At 44.4% G+C, this 20,306-nt stretch overlaps 1 protein-coding gene across 3 annotated transcripts in view; it reads right to left on the bottom strand.

The window, feature by feature from the left end:
- SPATA13 (spermatogenesis associated 13) overlaps nucleotides 1-20,306 on the bottom strand; it is a 318,996-nt gene that overhangs the window by 88,939 nt on the left and 209,751 nt on the right. Inside the window, exon 1 of one of the 3 annotated variants that reach the window (XM_073012905.1) lies at nucleotides 6,897-7,088. The exons of the other annotated variants lie outside the window; for them this stretch is intronic. Within the exon in view, the coding sequence (XP_072869006.1) occupies nucleotides 6,897-6,899 (3 nt within the window). The 5' untranslated portion in view covers nucleotides 6,900-7,088. Of the gene's footprint in view, nucleotides 1-6,896; nucleotides 7,089-20,306 lie in introns of those variants that run through there. 3 annotated transcript variants of the gene reach the window in all.

Genomic DNA, 20,306 nt, shown 5'->3' with positions numbered 1-20,306 from the left:
TGCAAATATACATCCCTGGACAGAGAAGGGTCATTATGGACTGTGCCGTGGACATGAACTCACTGGAACCTGTGTAGGTGAGACTAGGAAAAAACTGCTGGAATGAAAATATCTAGGTATCATTCAACGCTATCTTTTCTTCTTATGTGAAATGGAAAAAAAAAAAATTAGGAAATACCAAAAGAAAACCTCACAACAATTTCAAAAGGTGTGATGTTAAAATGCCAGCCTGTGTTGAATCCAACACACTGAATACTCAAACCAAGTGCTGACACACGCAGGAACAAGTGTGAGCCCCACATACTGGCAGCTGCCTCCTGTCCAGGAGGGCCGAGATGCTCAAACACTAACTGAGAGCCGCACAGGGCCACCGGGACAGAGGCGGGAAGGACTCGGCCAGGACATGCCAGGGCAGCCTCTGAGAAGGAAACACATCGGTAGGGGTCTTTTTCCAACTGGTCATAGAGAAGAGAGAAATGAAGATGCTGCTGAAGTATACTAGAAATTCAGGGTTGGGTGCAGTGGCTCACGCCCGTAATCCTAACACTTTGGGGGTCCGAGGCACATGGATCACCTGAGGTCAGACGTTCGAGACCAGCCTGGCCAACATGGTGAAACCTCATCTCTACTAAAAATACAAAAATTAGCCGGGCATGGTGATGTGCCCCTCTAATCCCAGCTAGTCGGGAGGCTGAAGCAGGAGAATCGCTTGAACCCGGGAGACAGGCTGCAGTGAGCCGAGATTGCACCACTGCACTCCAACCTGGGCGACAGAGTGAGACTCTGTCTCAAAAAAAAAAAAAAAAAAAAAAAAAAAAAAATTCAGAAGAATTCAAATTAAACAAATTCAGCATCTTTTTCCTCTTCCCACGTGCCCTGACAACCACACACTCCTGCACCCACGCCCACCGCACACATCCACTTCCACACCTTCCCCCCATGCCTGTATCTGTATCTTTACCCCCACACACCTGTGTCCATACCTTCCCACACACTGTGTTCATGCCCTTCCCCACACACCTGTGTCCATACTTTTCACCCCACACCTGTGTCCATGCCTTCCCCATCATGCACACCTGTGTCCAAGCCCTTCTCACATACCTGTGTCCATGCTATTCACCCCACACCTGTGTCCATGCCCTTCCCCCACACCTGTCTATGCCCTTCCCCCCACACCTGTGTCCATGCCCTTCCCCCACACCTGTGTCTATGCCCTTCCCCCCACACCTGTGTCCATGCCCTTCCCCCACACCTGTGTCCATGCCTTCCCCATCATGCACACCTGGGTCCATGCCCTTCCCCTGAAAAATGAAAATGCTGCTCCCCCTTAACCTTTCCCATCAGGCCAAGATCTGCTCAGTCTTCAAGTGATAGCTTACATGTCTCAGTGCCCTGTTCTCAACAAATAATTACTGGATGAATGAATGATAGATTATGATAATAACCATAAAAGACTATCAACTTTTCAGTACTTACTATATGTCAGGCCTCTGCACTAAGGTCTTGGAAAACATAATGTCACTGAGGACCCATAGAAACCTAAGAGGTTGCAGGATGACTTGCATTTTGCAGACAACCAGATGGATACTGGAGCAGGTTAGGTCATTTGCCTGGGAGTCCTGCAGCTGTCCCCACAAAGCCCACACTCTTCTCCACTGCAGTAAACTAATGAACAGAGACAGAGGCACAGTGGCCATTTGCACCCCACACATCTGACTCCAATTCCTGGGCCTCATGACCCTGACTGCAAATAAATCCCAAAAATCTTTAGACATCAGTCAGGGCCACAGAGGCCAAAGGCAAGAGAGGAACAACAGGACGACGCTGTTTAAAGATGACAGCAGATCCCGATTTAGCTCACCCCTATGAAGTGCAGCATCTGCCCCACGCAAACAGAAACATCTCTCTTCTCCTCCTATGCCCCAGGTTCTTGATAGGTTCCATTTTTATTTGTCCCTACATCATTTCCAGTGAGAAGGGATTCCCAGGGACAGCCATAGTTAAAGGGTCAAAGAGTTGATTCCATCGAGGACAAGGGAGGCTACGATGACTCAGACCATCAGCCAATTCCATTCATCAGAAGACCGACGGGCTACTACACGCCCTCTGCAGTTCAGTGTTCTCATGCAGGAATTAGAGGGCCAGAGGAGCTGTGGGTTACATGTGAACAAGCCACATAAGCAGAGGCTTGAATCATCTCTGCAATAAGACTGGGTATGAAGCCTGTAACCAGTTGCAAAGTAAGTTCAACATTTGGTGTCACCTATGCGCCTTCATGTGCTCTAGAAGGCACAGGGAATTCCATTGTTTCAGCATCTCAGAATTGTGATATGAATGAGATTGTTTAATCAAAAAGTCCAGTTCATGGGCACTGACGTTAAGTCGTAATAATGGTCTTATTATGATTTGCATTGACTACAGAAGAGAAGGCATGATGCCCGCCTTGTAATTCAGGGGATTAGACAGCTTCCTGGCACCACCAGAGGGCGCTATGAGACCTGTTATAACCAAGGAGGAAACAAGGGCCCAAGACCTGGGACTTGGCCTAAACTTGGTGCTGCCATATGGCTCCTGAGTCAGTCATTTCAGTGGTCTGCACTTCAGTGCTGTATACAGAATAAGAGGTACCAAGATTTATGCATATACCCACTTCACCAGCATCTACTGGGTGCAAGCGTCTGTGCGGGTCCCACGAGGAATTCGAGGCCGTGAGAAGGTAATCCCCCATTCTAGATAAGAAACTGACAAGAGCAAAGCAACAGTCAACAACACACAGTACGACTGGGAGGCAATAAATTTGGGGGGACCAGGTGTCTGACTGACCCAGGAATGAGGGGTATCTCAGGATATGGGACTTCCAGGGTTGAAGCCAACAAAGTTCCTAGCAAATGGGGATAACTGCTCACTCTACAGTAAGTAGAACAGTGTCTCTGGAAGGACAGCTCAGTGTGATAAATTAGTAAAATCAAGGTGAAAGTGGGTTTAGAAAAGCCTACACACCCCTAGTCTAATAATACCTCATCATTCTTTGAGATGAACTGCAGGTGTCTCCTTACCCAGGAATTCCTTCCTGAGTCCCCTGGAATGAATGAAATCCCTTACTCTGTGCTTCCACAAGCCTTCAGGCATCTCATCAAATTGTTTTTACCAAAATGGATTATAATGATAGCTTTATAGAGCTGCCTTCAAACAAGAGTGTGCACTCTCTGAGGGTAAGAATGGTGTGCTTTGCACACTTAGATTATTTAACTTCGATGTGAAATCACATCAGTTATCCTGCCTTGTCTAATCCATACCAAGGTAAGAAGTCGTTACAAGCCACTGTTTTTACAGAGTGAAGAAGCTGAAATTTTCTAACACTCAGAACTTAATTTCTAGGATTTAGGTTTCATAAAACACATGCAAAAAATTGGGGTTTCTAATTGGGACAATACGCTTTTTAAAAGACCAGGGACTTAGTATTTTGTTCATGAGCTGAACAACGTGACTGTTGTGTGCTGCTAAGAGTGAAACTGAGTATCATGGAAAAAAAGCCTTTTCCTGGAATTTCTGAGTAACATAGCAAGTTGCATTATTTAGAACTAATACTTTGACCTCTATTAACTAACAAGGGTTGCAATTCAATTAGTGGTTTTGTAGCAAGTCTTATAAATTGTGGGAACTCTACCAGAGATATGAAAGAAACAGAACTAAGAATTTCAGATAGGAATATTGTGAAATCCACTGTCTACAAGCTGGATTCTAGGGTGTATGAACTTTAGAATGGAATTTTTTTTGTTTTTAGTGATAATGAGAATTCTCCCCCAAAACAAAAAAACAAACAAACTTTTGACTGGTAATTTTAAAGTAAAAACTTAAATTTGAAATTCAGGAATACAGAACAGATTAAATGTACAAACAAGTCGAAAGGTTTTATAATATACTCATCATGTACATCAGGAGTGTCCAATATTCTGGCTTTCCTGGGCCACACTGGAAGAAGAATTGTCTTGGCCACACATAAAACACACTAACACAACTGCTGATGAACCAAAAAAAAAAAAAAATTGCAAAAAAAAATCTTACAATGTTTTAACAAAGTTTACGTATTTGTGTTGGGCCACATTCAAAGCTTCCCCGGGCCACATGCAGCCTGCTGCCCACTGGTTAGAGCAGCTTGATTTACATAACAAACTGACACTGAAAGAAAACACATTGAAATCGAAAATGCTGAAGGGGTGAGCGCAGACCCTTAAATCACAGCTGCACAGAATGTGGCCCTGGGGAACATCTGACCCCTATTCACGACAGTGAGGATGCTACGGCACAGTGAGGCTGGGGAGCTTAGGACCATTGCTGTAGTGACAGCACAGCAGGGTGGAAATCGGAGGGTCCACCCCAGCACTGCTACCTCCAGGCCACAACCTGGGGGTCACGCTAGACCCTCTTCCTTCCCTGCAGATTGCACCAGGTCTAAGCGACTCTACCGCATGCCCACCAGCCCTCTGTCAACGTGGTGGCTGGTGCCTCATTCCTAGGCTGCATTACCTTCCACCTGGACGACCGTGGTCTGGCTCACTGCCCACCCACCCTTCACTCTGCTGCCAGAGTCCTTTCCACACTGCAGATGGGCCGTGTCACTGAACCCAGGGTCACTGGCTGCCTGTGGACTCTGAGAGATGTGGAATGTCCCGTGCCCAATACAGGACGCCTTTCCCTCCAGCAGGGCTGAGCTAGTTGTCATGATCCTCACACCATCATGACTTCGCGAGTTTCCTTGTCTGCTCTCAGGCTGTTTCTCCAGCCATTGTTGTCTCTCTGTGTTTTGGGAACCACGATTCCCAGGTTCCTGAAAATGGCTTCTGTCCAGGTTTGGCAGTGGGCAGTGGTGGTGGGAGGTGACTCAAGGGCTGGGAAAGGGAGTTGCCACAGTATTTCGTGGGCATGTGAAGCAGCTGTGGTGTCTCTGTGGCTCCAGCCCTGCTGGGAAGCTCCTCCTTCCCAGGTCCGAGGTCCTGCGGGCTGGCGGCACCAGCTCCCAGCTCAGGCAACACGCCCTCTTGTTTACCACTCCAGCCCAGGGGCTGGTAGCAACTTCCTGCTATTGCACTGTCTTGTCTTTTGTTTTTCAGCTGTATAAAAATAACCCCTGTATTAGATTCTTTGTTTGAAATACCTGGAGACACTTCTCTAGCGTTTCCCACACTGCCCTGTCATTCTGCTTTCCTCGTCTGGCTTCTACACTAACCTCCCCGAGGAGCATGAAAAGTTCTCTAAAGGCAGAAGCCGTGTCTTATTTCACTGTGTTCTCAGCATGTGTCTGTTGAATGACTGAAGGGGCTGCTGGCTTTGCACATCTCAGGTCTGACATCCCAACATCTGGGCCAGGTGGTTCTTTGTTGTGGAAGCCGACCTGTGTTTTGTAGGATGTCTAGCAGCGACCGTGGCCACTGATGCTATTAGGAAGAAGAATTGTAATAAAAAGAGAAGAGTGTTGAAAACCATGAATGTGTTACCAATTCGTTTCAGAATAGTTTTTCTGAAACTACTGGAAAGAAATTTTAAGAGATTCAATCTTGCTATGTTGCCCAGGGTGGCCTCAAATTCTTAGACTCAAGTGATCCTCTCACCTCATCCTCCAAGTAGCTGGGATAACAGGTACATACTATGGCCAGTTAAAACCACTGAAATCTATCATTTCCTTTTCTTTCCTTTTTTTTTTTTTCTTGTTTTTTTTGTTTTGTTTTGAGACAGAGTCTTGCTCTGTCATCCAGGCTGGAGTACAGTGGCGCAACTTCAGCACACTGCAACCTCGCCCCCAGGCTGAAGTGATCCTCCCACCTCAGCCTCCCAAGTAGCTGAGATTGCAGGCATGTGCCACTACACCCCACTAATTTTTGTACCTTTAGTAGAGACGGGGTTTCACCATGTTGGCCAGGTTGGTCTCAAACTCCTGACCAACTCAAATGGTCCTCCTGCCTTGGCCTCCCAAAGTGTTGGGATTACAGGCATGAGCCACCATGCCCAGCCATAATTTACAACATTTGTAAAGAGAAAGCATCCAAGGTTCTAATTTCAGAGATGAAGTTATTCCCCAGGCCTAATGCCAGACACTGTCCTTCCTCTTCACAGCCCCAATATACACACCTTAGTGAAGGAAAGAAGCCCCCTTACCCTTGGATCTGGTACCCTCAGGATCTCTCTGTGTAAGGAGTAGGTAAGATGCTTCAAAAGAAAATCTGCAGCTCTGGCGTCACTTAAGTATTCAATCATTGAAGTTCAATGTTCAATTGAAAGTATATGGAGAAATGTAACTGGAATAAGCTATCTTTGGGAAAGGTGTCAATTTCATAAAAGTGTGTGATTGTCTTGGCTTGCCTTATGGGGGTTACTGGGCTAAACCACATTCCTGTGGCTGAGAATGGTGTTTCCCCAGTAGGGATGTATGTTTGCTTTGTCAATCCTCTGGGGTGACGGGGGGTAGAAAACGAGGATTTGCAAAGGCAGGTCTTAGACCACAAAGGAAAATCTTCCTTCTGTGTCTAAAGTTGCAGGTCGGGCTGGTGTAGTGAGAGATGAAAGGGCAGGTAGGTCTGAGCCTGTGTGAAAGATGCTGGCATCCTGCACAGTGCCCCTCCCTGGGTCCCCAACCTCTGCGCAGTGACAGCGTCTGAGCTCCTCTTCCTCCAATCTCATGGCAACCTGGGAAGGCTCCAGGGGAGCTGCTGCCGGCCACAGCCCTCAGCCCTGAAGACGGCCTGTGTCTTGCCTTCCTGCAGCCATGGCCTGTCCAGCACCTTTCTGGTGGTAAACAAGATTGCAGCAGTAACCACCGAGTTCCCGGTTAGGACTACCTCATGCCTGCAACCCATGCCAAAACTGATGTCACCCCGAGACTGCACCTCCCCCACATTTACCATTCAGAGCAGTGAAAGTTTTCCAGATGGATGGCCCCAGTCCTGAAGGTCACTGTGAAGGTCACTGTGAAGGTCACTGGAGCAAAAACAACGTCTCTGCTTGGCAGGGGCAGACCGGCCCGAATCTGGAGCTGCGTGTCACTGGGTTCCCAGGCTAAGACACCCAATGGTGCAGTCAGCACAGAATACCCCTAAAGGGAATGATGCAGCTTTTATATCCACGGCTTAATCAGACATACTTAATAACTGTGTGTAACAGCATATACATGTGTTGTATTTTATTTTTGCTGCATTTATTTTAATGCTCATTTTTTTTTTTTTTTTTTTTTTTTTGCATAAAATGTGTTTCCAGGCAGAGGCCCAATTTATAGCTTTGCATTCTGAGGAAATGAGATTAATTTTCAACTCAGTTTCCACCCAGGAGCCTGTCAGGTCTTCATGTAGGGGATGTCCCCACAGACCATTCTGCCACCGCTGAGGACAGAGGCCCAGAAGAGGCCCTTTCTCTGTGCTGTGCAATCAAGTATCTCATCCTCTCAAATTAGTTTTACATATTAAAGCAGTTGCTGAAATGCCTTCTGCTTCTAATTTAAACTGTCTTCTAACTGAACTGACATTTGGATATTGTTTCCTTGCAAGCCCTCCCTGCCTCTTGGCACACATTTCCTCAGTTAGGACACGCACGACAGTTATGTGATACGATGCCACCAATGAACCAAGCCAGAGGTGACCAGCCACTGTTCCTGAACAGCGGTCCCTGGAGTACACACCCCATCTCTCAGAGGCGATCTGTGAGACTTTGTTAGAGGTGGAGGTTCTCAATGCCGGCGCATCCTCAGGGGACGCTGTGTCGAACACAACCAACACACAGAAGTCAGGAATACTCTGGTGTAATATCCCACGGACATGGCTCCTTCGACACAGAGCTTAATGATGCTTCAAATATGTCAGATGCTCAGTGGGGACTGAAATGACAGCAAGGACTATATTCTGATTGTTGTGAGAAGTTCAAAACCAGCTGAGTTTAGCTGCTAGGAAAACTAAAGAATCGCTAATACTTAAATATGTTGAATCTCAAAAAGGAAAGTGGAGATGCAAGGTGAGACAAAGGTTACCGTTACAAGGCAGAAGCAAATGGGAGGTGGAGTCCCCAGGCAACTAAGGAGGGGAACGGATGTGCTGCTGAGAGCACAGATGCAGAGAACCGAGTGATGAGCGGACAACACTAGGGAGCATATCCCTCTGAGCAAGACTGAGGGACAGGTGAAGGGGAGGAAGGGCAGCAGCTGAGGCTAAGAATTTGGGGTCAGGGTTCTTTGCTTTGAATTGCTTTGTTATGTGACCTAGGCTAGTCACACAACCTCCCTCCATGGGATCCTAAAACTTCTTTTAGAGCAGTTTCTTTTACTTTTAGATAAGCAAGTGCATTGTAAAGAGAATATTCTCATCAAAATATTAATTATTCTCACGGCATGACACCTTTCTTGGTAACGTGTAAAGTTGATAGTTACAGGTCACTGTTAATAGGAAATGGTATTCTGGGTCAAAATGTCTACATCCAAAGAAGTGAAGTACTCTGTTGGAAAGTCAATGGATTTAAGTTTATTGTACATGCATCTGGCCTTAGGCAAAAGTGCCCATGGAGGTGCAGAAGATGTACCACACGTGCAGGTGGCTGCTTTGGGGTTGATCTGCTCTGTGATTCTCAGATGGAGGCACTGCCTACTCCCTGCAGTCATCCTGCCAGCTCAAAGGTCAAGGCCAGAGGGAAGTCATGTTCCACCAGGCTCAGTCAGAGACCGGCCAAGGTCACCTGAATGCGGATCTGGAGAAGGTGATCGCTTTTCCCAAAGGATGCCTCTGAAACCAAACATATATAAAATGCCATTATTTCATCTAAAAATTAGCTCTATCTTTTCTCCATGAGTATGGATAATACATGCCTTCAGACTCTTCAACCCTAAGATAATAAATACCGGAATGTAAAATGTTCTCTAAAATGCTGAACAAGTGGTATTCTAAATGTCAATTTTTAAGTCACTTGTTCAGACTTGTAGACACATTTTTTCCTGTAAGATTCTCGTGTCATCTTCCCCATCCCACTTAATTTATAATGTAAATAAATTGTTAAAAATATCAATGGGATGGCTATATTAAAGTTGTTCGTTAGTAATATACTAAAGTAAACGAAGTCATACTTCTATGGAAAGATGAACCTGATCTGTGACTTAGAAGCTTGAATGATAGCAGAATGAGAAAAAGGACAGAGAGAAGGGTGTTGTCCTCTTTCTAGGATAAGAAAGATCCTGGCCAGGCGCGGTGGCTCACATCTCTAATCCCAGTACTTTGGGAGGCCGAGGCGGGTGGATCACAAGGTCGGGAGTTTGAGACCAGCCTGGCCGATATGGTGAAACCCTGTCTCTACCAAAAATACAAAAATTAGCTGGGTGTGGTGGTGCGTGCCCGTAGTCCCAGATACTCATGAGGCTGAGGCAAGAGAATCGCTTGAACCCAGGAGGTGGAGGTTGCAGTGAGCCAAGATTGTGCCACTGTGCTCCAGCTTGGGTTTCAGAGCCAGACTCCATCTCAAAACAAAAACAAACAAAAAAAGACCCTTTGCAGTGTTCTGAAGTGGGTGCTGTGTCTCTGGCATCCTGTGACTCTCCTCGCTATGATCATCGTCTCTGAGCTGCTCTTACCCCCACAATGTTCCTTAATACAAGCAGTCACTTTGGCCTCCTGATCATCTTCCTCCGACTTCTCCGTGCGGGAGTCTGTCCTTGGTGCTGTGGAGAGGGACTGACCCAAGCAGGCCAGTATGTAGGTGTCGTCACTGTAACTCCCTCTGCTGCGACGTGCTATTGTACCTAAGATCAGGCCTGCTCCACGGTCAGCTCCTCTAGACCACCGGTCACACCTATCCTCTGCCACATGGTGAGCTGGTTTTGTGGGATTGTTGTTTGTTGTGGTTTCTCCCAATGGCAGCAACTTCAGGGCTCAATGACACAAGTGGCTCGGCAAGAGGCCTTACCTATAAGTACGCAAGATTTGGGAGGCTGAGCCTGCCCATCCGCCAAACAAAGCCAGCCTTTCTTTTTTTCAATATCTGGCAACGTGGCTGAGCAGGCATGTGTTTCAGTGTGACCCACTTAACTGTGTTTAAATTTAATTTAAAAATCAATCCTGGCTTCACTCTTTCCCTCTCCTCTCCTCCCCACAAATCCTGTCAAAGTCTGCTAGTTTGTATCTCTTCCAATTAGAATGTCAGAACTTTGATGATATGGCAATCAGCTCTCTTAAGTCCCAACAGTTTCTCTTAGGCCAAGTATCCTGAGGCAACAGAGTCGGGTGGTTTGGCAATAACCAATGCCTGTTGCCCCTGGGGTGGTTACATAAGCACTTCAGGGCCACATGAAGCAAGGAACACACGCAAAGCTACCCAAGACTGTCATCATTTGAGTGAACGTAGATTAGAAAGGAACACTGATGTCCTCCATTCAAATGAGGTACCTGTGGTTTGTTTCCTTCTTTTTTTTTTTTTTTGAGATAGGGTCTCACTCTGTCACCCACGTTGGAGTGCAGCCTGGTGCAGGCTGGAGTGGCCCAATCACAGGTTCACTGCAGCCTTGAACTCCTGGCCTCAAGCAATCCTCCCTTCTTGGCCTCCCAAAGTACTGGGACTACAGGCAAGAGCCACCACACCTGGCCTCTTTCATCTCTGAACAAGAAAGAACTTCCTGTGAGACTTGATTCATTCATAGCAAATATTTCCTTGGTCCCTCGTGTCTGAGAGGAACTGGGGAAGACACACCAGGAGGGGAATGGTGAACAGCTGATGTGGTTCAGTCATCAGAGAGCTCCAGCCACGTGGGGAGCACTGGTGGTGTTATGAAGCCGGCAACGGCCTCCTTCAGCCGACACACGGATGCTCTAATGCCAGAGAAAGGAGGGATGTTGGGGTGCAGGGAGCTTGAGACAGAGACCCCAGCTGGAGGACGGCGAGCAGGGACAGGGCAGGGGAGCCTAGGCCTTTGTAAGCCACGTTAAGGACTGGGGTTTACTCTAAAGGTCATGGGAGCTGGCAGCAGAAGCCATCACCGTCGGTGCCACTGGACGAGATAATCCTGGCCGTGGGCTGGGGAGAGGTGATGGGGAGAGAGTCAACATGGCCTGCTGACCAACTGGACAATGTGGAAAGAGGGGAGAGACAGGTGATTTCCCCCCGTCAGGCTGGGTCCAACGGAGATGCAACTTACTAAGCAACAGAGGCCTGGAGAGGAGCAGGAGGGAAGCCAAGGAGTTCCATCTTAAATGTACTGACTGAAGAAAACTGCAGACCAATATCCCTGGTGCACACAGATGTAAAAAATCCTCAACAAAATCAAGGCTAAAAATCATAGGATTATCTCAATAGATACAGAAAAAGCCTTTGACAAAATTCAACACTCTTTCATTATAAAAATTCTCAACAAATATGGCATACAGGAATGTTCTTCAACATAGTAAGACCATATATGACAAGGCCACAGCTAATATCATACCAAAAAGTGCAAACCTGAAAGCTTTTCCTCTAGCATCAGAAATAAGACAAGGATGTCCACTCTCACCACTTACATTCAACGTAATCCCGGCAATGGGCAAGAGAAAGAAAGAAAGGCAACCAAATCAGAAAGGAAGAAGTTAAATATTCTGTTTGAAAATGATGTGATCTACTATACAGAAAACCCTAAAGACTACCATAAAACTGTTAGAACTAATAAACAAATTCAGTAAAATTGCAGGATAAATATCAACATGGAAAAATCAGTTGAATTTATTTTTTTCAATTGCATTTCTAGACACTAACAATGTACTCTCCGAAAAGAAATCAAGAAAACAATCCAATTTGCAAAAGCATCGAAAAGAATAAAATACTTAGGAATAACTGTAATCAAGGAGGTGAAAGATCTGTACACTGAAACCAATAAAACATTGATGAAAGAAACTGAAGACACAGATAAAATGGAAAGATATCCTATAAACATGAATTAGGAGAATATCATTAAAATGTCCATACTACTGAGAGTGATCTACAGATTCAATGCCATGCCTATCAAAATTCCGATGAAATACAAAAAACAAACAAACAAAAAACACTAAAATTCATATAGAACCATAAAAGATTCCAAGTGGACAAAGCAATCTTGAAAAAGAATAAAGCTGGAGGCATCACACTACCTCATTTCAAACTATATTACAAACTTATGGTAATCAAAACCACATATTACTGGTTTAAAAACAGACATACAGACCAACAGAAGAGAATATGAAATCCAGAAATAAACCCATGCATACACGGTCAACGTATCTTCAACAAAGGCACCAAGAATGGGGAAAGGATAGTCTCTTAATAAATAGTACTGGAAAAACTGAATATCCACACGCAAAATAATAAAATTGGACTCTTACTCCAAAAATCAACTCAGAATGAATTAAACACTTAAACGTAAGACCTGGAACCATAAAAACCACATAACAAAACATGAGAAAAGCTCCTTGACACTGGTCTTGCCGATAAGTTTTTGGATATAACACAAAAAACACAGGCAACAAAAGCAAAAATAAACACATGAGACTGTATCAAGCTAAAAGGTTTTTCACAGCAAAAGAAACAACAAAATAAGGTAACCCATGGAATGGAGAAAACATGTGCAAGTCATACAACCAATAAAGGACTCCTAATATCCATAATATACGAGGATCTCAACCAACTCATTAGCAAAAACAAACAAAACCCTCAATAAAGAAATAACTCAATCACAAAACGTACAAAGGATCTGAACAGACATTTTTTCAAAGAAGACATACAAATGGCCAAGAGGTATATGAAAAAGTGCTCAACATCAAAATCCTCAGGGAAATGCAAATCAAACTCACAGCAAGATACCACCTCACACCTGTTAGGATGGTTATCATCAAAAAACCCAGAGGTAACAAGCGGTGGTAAGGATGTGCAAGAAAGGAGACCCTCATACACTACTGGCAGGAACATAAATTAGTACAGCCACTGTGGAAAACGGCATGGAGGCGCCTCGAAAAACTCAATACAGACCTACCATATGATACAGCGATCCCAATACTGGGTGTATATCCGAAAGAATAAAATCAACCCCTCGAAAAGCCGTTCACACTCCCATGTTCATGGCAGCACTATTCACAGTAGCTAAGATACAGAATTGATCTAGGTGTCCCTGAATGGATGAATGGATAAAGAAAATGGTGTACACATACAACAGAGTACTATTCAGCCATGAAAAGGATGTCCTGCCATTTGCAGCAACGTGGATAAACCTGGAGGATATTATGCCGAGTGGCATGAGCTGGGCACAGAGACACAAATACCACACAAGCTCACTTACACGTGGAACTGAAAGCAGACACTCAGAACAGTGCTGTTGCTCTCAGCTCCTGCCAGTCCTTTTACTTCATCAAATAGCCTTGGCAAGGGCTGTCTTTTCATCTCTAATTCCCCTACCCCATACTTTTTAAGTGCAGCAACCTAGTTTCAACAAAAACGCTGACCTTTTAAAATTAAAAATGAAATCAAGTTAAAGTCTTACATCTCTGTCCAAGACAACTAAAAGCCTAACTGAGGTTTAATAGAGAAACGGGGACGGCACTTTTAAAATATCTACTCTAGATACCATTGTGATCACATTTGTCTTTCAAATTTCTAAAATCGGCTTGTTCCTGAGTACAGCTCTTGTGCACCTAAGCCAGAGGCTCGTGATGTCGATCTCTGCACTCACTAGAATGACCCCTGCATCAGTGCTGACAGCTCATCAACAGTGGCAGGGACCAGGAAGCCACAGCTGACCCTGGCATGCTCCCATGGAGATTAGCATCTTGTCCAGAAGAAAACAAAAACATAGCAATCTCTATTTTCTAAGAACTTTGTGTTTTCCACCCAGTGCTGGTAACATTCAGATTATAAAGGAAAACACCAATATCCGATCTTCAGTGCAGGTGTGAACACAGTATCCACCTCTTGAGACCCTTACCTGACTTCAAATTAAACCAAGTGCAGTAATTTCTGAAGAAGCTGAAGCTTTTCTGGACTTTCTTCTTGTTTCTCTCCACACTTAGCAATATATCCCTTTCCAGCCAGCTGATTAAAACTACTTAATAAATGGAACTGTCAGGGATTTCTTTTGGCCTATGGGCTCCCTAAAAATCTTGAGAAACCAGGGTCCATGAACTGAGACTGTCTGAGAACCCTCTGGACAAGAGGGTGACACCTATCTGCAACTAAAGATCAGTCTGGAAGTCCCCCACCCCCACTGCTTCCTGATCTGCATGACGAACCGATCCACTGGAGAAAAGCCAAGGCGAGCTGTCATCCACATGGGAAGGGAAAATCACTCTTGGAGAACTCAGACTCTATCTATATTCACTCACTGGAGTGCTAGGAGCACTGGGGATTATGAATTATACTGTTTCACTTTAATATTCCTTAGACACAATCTATATTCTGTATTTTATTCCACACTGGTGCAATTTGGAATTGGAACCACTTTGCATCTAATTAACAGGAATATGGAGCACAGGTTATTATCAGCCTACATGGTAACAAAGCCCTCAATTACAGCAAATTCCTGGAAGAAAGCTGCTCCCCCCCCAGTTCCCTCACTATTCTGGGAGGCCACCAGGTCCTTTATTCTGAACACGTTCAGTAACTCTGAGCCTCACCTGACACTAATTACCTTCCTCCAGCCTGCTGACAAAAGAATTTCAGTCTCAGATTTTTTGAGACAATTTTGACAAGAACAAGGCTTGTCCCTTCTCTGCTGAAAGCTTTCAGCTGCTCCCATCAGGCAGTGCTGCTCCAACTTCCCTAAATTACTACTAATTACACACGGGGTGGAGAAAGAGAAAATGTTTATACGCCAGATATTCTCAACGCAACCACCCTCTATTATCACACCCATCTCACAGATGGAAGAATCTGAGGTTAGGTCCTAAGATCGCACCACAGAAAGTGACAGAGCCACCACCCGCACCATAGTCTGGCCATAGCATCGGTGTTCCTAATCCACTGCGACTGCCTCCCTGACGGCTCAGGATAGCCAGTCTGCATCTTGGGCGATGTGCACAGGTAGCAGGTTACTGAACGCTGAACATTTCTTTACAGTTGCATAGTTTATCTTTACAGGTCACACAAATACTGCATTCTTTTCCTAAGATATGTCTTGATAAAAAAACTACACATGCCACCTCCCATCTATTTAGGAGCCTGTTAACTTAAAAAAAAAAAAAAAAAAAAAAAAACAGAAAATAACAAGTGCTGGTGGGGATGTGGAGAAACTGGAACCCGGGCGTACTGTTGGTGGAAATCTGAAATAGCGCAGCCGCTGCGGAAAACAGTATGGTGATTCCCCAAAAACTCAGACACAGAACTATTATATGCTCTAGCAATTCCACTTCTGGGGATATGTCCAAAAGAACTGAAATTGGGGACTGGAAAATATTTTATTTTCTTTCTAATTTTTAAGTTCAGGGGCACACGTGCAGGATGTGCAGGTTTGTTACCAAAGTAAACGTATACCACGGTGGTCTGCGCACAGATCATCCTATCACCTAGGTATTAAGCCTAGCATCCATTAGCTGTTCTTTCTAATGCTCTCCCTCCTTGCAACCCCAGCCCTCAGACAGACCCCAGCGTGTGTTGTTCCCCACCATGTATCCATGTGTTCTCATCATTCGGCTCCCACTTACAAGTGAGAACATGCTGTATTTGGTTTTCTGTTTCTGCATTAGTTTGCTGAGGATAATGGCTTCTAACTCCATCCATATAACTGCAAAGGACATGATCTTGCTCCTTTTATGGCTGCATAGCATTCCATGGTGTATACGTACTACTTTTACCACTTTTCTTTACCCAGTCTATTATTGATGGGCATTTAGGTTGGTTCCATGTCTTTGCTATTGTGAACAGTGCTGCAAAGAACATACACATGCATGTTATCTTTTTTTTTCTTTTTTATTGAGATAGAGTTTCACTCTTGTTGCCCAGGCTGGAGTGCAATAGCGCAATCTCAGCTCACTGCAACCTCCACCCCCCGGGTTCAAGCAATTCTCCTGCCTCAGCCTCCTGAGTAGTTGGGATTACAGGCACACGCCAACATGTCCGGCTAATTTTTGTATTTTTAATAGAGACAGGGTTTTACCACGTTGGCCAGGCTGGTCTCGAACTCCTGACCTCAGGTGATCCACCCACCTCGGCCTCCTGAAGTGCTAGGATTACAGGCATGAGCCACCGTGCCTGACCCACATGTATCTTTATAACAGAATGATTTATATTCCTTTGGGAATGTACCCAGTAATGGGATTGTTGGATCAAGTTTCTGGTTCTAGATTGTTGAGGAATCACCACACTGTTTTCCATTATGGCTGAACTAATTTATACTCCCACCAACAATGGAAAAGCATTCCTTTTCCTTTACAACCTGGCCAGCATCTGTTGTGTTTTGACTTTTTGGTAACAGTCATTCTGACTGGTGTGAGATAGTATCTCATTCTGGTTTTGATTTGCATTTCTCTGATGATCAGTGATGTTGAGCTTTTTATCATGTTTCTGGCCACAGATGTGTCTTGAGAAGTGTCTGTTCATGTGCTTTCCCCACTTTTTAATCAGGTTGCTTTTTTCTTGTAAACTTAAGTTCCTTGTAGGTGTTGGATGTTAGACCTTTGGCAGATGGATAGATTGCAAACATTTTCTCTCATTCTGTAGGTTGTCTGTTCACTCTGTTGGTTTCTTTTGCTGTGCAGAGCTCTTTAGTGTAATCAGACCCCATTTGTCAATTTTTGCTTTTGTTGTGACTGCTTTTGGCATCTTCACCATGAAGTCTTTGCTCGTTCCTTTGCCCTGAATGGTATTGCCTAGATTTTCTTCTAGGGTTGTTAAGGTTTGGGGTTTTTACATTTAAGTCTTTAATCTATCTTGAGTTGATTTTCGTATATGGTGTAAGGGAAGGGTTCCAGTTTCAACTTTCTGCTAGCCTGTTCTCTGAGCACCATTTATTAAATACGGTATCCTTTTCCCATTGCTTGTTTTTGGTCGGGTTTGCCAAAGATCAGAGAGCTGTAGGTGTGTGGTCTTATTTCTGGGTTTTCTATTCTGTTCCATTGATCTATTTGTCTGTTCCCGCACCAGTACCATGTCATTTTGGTTACTGTAGCCCTGCAGTATAGTTTGAAGTTTGGCAAAGTGATGCCTCCAGCTTTGTTATTTTTGCTTAGAATTGTCTTCGCTATTCAGGCTCTTTTCTGGTTCCACATCAATTTTAAAATAGTTTTTTTCTAATTTTGTGAAGAATGTCAATGGTAATTTAATCCGAATAGCATTGAATCTATAAACTGCTTTGAGCAGTATGGCCATTTTTACTATAGTGATTCTTCTTATCCATAAGCATGGAGTGTTTTTCCATTTGCATCTCTGATTTCTTTGAGCAGTGGTTTGTAATTCTCCTTGAAGAGGTCCTTCACTTCTCTTGCTAGCTATATTCCTAGGTATTTTATCCTTTTGGCAGCAATTGTAAATGGAAATTCTTTCATGGCTTGGCTTTCTGCTTGCCCATTGTTTGTACATAGGAATGCCAGCAATTTTGCATATTTGTTTTGTATTCTGAGAGTTTGCTGAAGTTGTTTATCAGCTGAAAGAGCTTTGGGGCCAAGACTATGGGGTTTTCAAGATACAGAATCATGTCATCTGTAAACAGGGATAGTTTGACTTCCTCTCTTCCTATTTGGATGTCGTTTCTTTCTTTCTCTTGCCTGACTGCTTTGGCCAGGACTTCTAAAACTACGTGGAATAGCAGTGGTGAGAGAGAGGGCATTCTTGTCTTGTGCCGGTTTTCAAGGGGAATCCTTCCGGCTTTTGCCCATTTGGTATGATATTGGCTGTGGGTTTGTCATACATGGCTTTTATTATTTTGAGGTATGCAGAACAGATATTTATATACTAACGTTCATAGCAGCATTACTTACAACAGCCAACAGGCAGAAACAACCCAACTGTCCACTGATGGATAAATGGATAAAGAAAATGTGTGGCCGGGCATGGTGGCTCAAGCCTGTAATCCCAACACTTTGGGAGGCCGAGACGGGCAGATCATGAGGTCAGGAGGTTGAGACCATCCTGGCGAACACGGTGAAACCCCATCTCTACTAAAAAATACAAAAAACTAGCCGGGCGAGGTGGCGGGCGCCTGTAGTCCCAGCTACTCGGGAGGCTGAGGCAGGAGAATGGCGTGAACCCGGGAGGCGGAGCTTGCAGTGAGCTGAGATCCAGCCACTGTACTCCAGCCTGGGCGACAGAGCGAGACTCCGTCTCAAAAAAAAAAAAAAAAAAAAAGAAAATGTGGTATATACATATAAATAGAATATTATTTAGCCTTAAAAAGAGAAATTCTGACTCATGCTACAGCATGGACAAACCTGGCGGACATTATGCTAAGTGAAATATGACAGTCACAAAAGAGCAAATAACATATGATTCCAATTATTTGAAGTACCTAGAGTAGTCAAATTTGTAGAGAGAGAAAGAACAGTAATTTCCAGGGACTGGGAAGAGGAGGAGAAATGGGAGCTGTTGCTTAATGAGTATGGAGATTCAGTTTGGGAGACCGAACAGTTGTCGAGATGAATGGCAGTAATAGTTGCACAACCAAGTTAATATCATGAACCTAACACAATTGATTGCAGGGCACTGCATTGCTGTGTCCTCGACATAACAGAGGGAGACTCACATGTCACATCCAATCCTCAACAGCAATGTTTACAGAAACAATGCAAACAGCCACAGAAGTGCTGTCCCCTTTCTTGATTTGACATCTGACTAGCCAGTCACAAAAACAGACTTGACAAAATGTAGCTAGTGCCTTCGAGGCTTTCTTAGGGGCTCAGACGCAGGAAGATCAAGTTTAGGAAAAAGATATTTAAAAAGTTGAGTGTTATATTATCAGTATTTCTTCCCCTTTCTGTTAAGTGATTACCCTGACACTAATTTACATCCTCTATAGAATGGTTCTGTACACTTTTTTTTTTTACAAAGAGAGCACTGGGGAAGACACAACTTCAACTTCAGAAAGCTTGACAGCAAAAATCCCATCATTTCAAGGAGGGGAACACTCCCCACTGGGGCCTGCAGTGGGGGGAGCGGAGGAAGGGGATCAGGAGGAATAGCTAATGGATGCTGGGCTTAACACCTAGGTGATGGGATGATCTGTGCAGCCAACCACCACGGCACACGTTTACCTACGGAACAAATCTGCACATCCTACACATGTACCCTGGCACTTAAAATAAAAGTTGAGGGAAAAGAAATCCCACCATAATTCCAGGAATTACATACTGTTTCCTATGTGAGGGTTTTCCTGTTTCCTTGTCAACTTCTCCACTCCTAAACTGGACAAGCAAGTGGAACGCCTCTGCGAGGCGCCATTTTTATTTCCCAAACTAAGCAGTGTTCGTAGCATAATTCCAGGCTCCTGGGAGTGTTTCACCACCTTTGCTTAATGGAAATTTCTTATCTCAGATAATAAATGCTAAGAGATGAAGAACAAAAGAAAAAAACTGTCTAAGAAGACAGTGCTCACTTTCTTCCATCTGTATTTTGCAAGATTCCCTCCTCCCACTCCCTTCAGGCTTTACACCTCCATTTTCATTTTCATCCCAAATCTACAAATACAAAAAAAAAAAAAAAAAGTCATAGGAACATTCTAATATTGTACCTTAAAGTACAAGTGAAGCTTAAAAAAAAAAAAAGAAAAAGAGAGAGAGAGAGAAAGCAAGCAAGCAAACAGGTCTCTGAGGCCAGCACTGGCATCCAACCTGGAGAAAGCGCCCAAACACACACTCGTTCCAGGCGAGGCTCAGGAACAAGCCGTTCCCTGCAGAATCAACTGTCCTTTACGACCGTGGGCACCACATTTACTGTTGCTGGGCCACCTACTCGGTGTGGCTGTGCAGCTCTGCAAACAAAAGAGGGTTCTGGGGCTCAGAGGCAAGAAGAGCAAACTCTTCTACAGTCCAAGACTCTTACCATCCTTTTGCACTTAAATCCTGGAATAAAAAGTACACTTACAACACACAACAAGGTAATATATCCTTACCTATTATCTTTTAAAAGACAAGGATAAACTTAGATGTATCAACGAATATAGGAGTCAAATATGTCAGAGTCACTTATTTTTTATTTATTTATTTATATATTTTGAGACAGAGTCTTGCTCTGTCCTCCAGGCTGGAGTGCAGTGCACAATCTTGGCTCACTGCAACCTCTGCCTCCAAGGTTCCAGCGATTCTCCTGCCTCAGCCTCCCAAGTAGCTGGGATTAGGCACCCACCACCACGCCCAGCTAATTTTTGTATT

Source organism: Chlorocebus sabaeus, chromosome 3 (assembly GCF_047675955.1).
Source record: "Chlorocebus sabaeus isolate Y175 chromosome 3, mChlSab1.0.hap1, whole genome shotgun sequence".
In the NCBI taxonomy this organism is placed as follows: Eukaryota; Metazoa; Chordata; class Mammalia; order Primates; family Cercopithecidae; genus Chlorocebus; species Chlorocebus sabaeus.
This window is presented reverse-complemented; position numbering and strand designations above follow the sequence as displayed.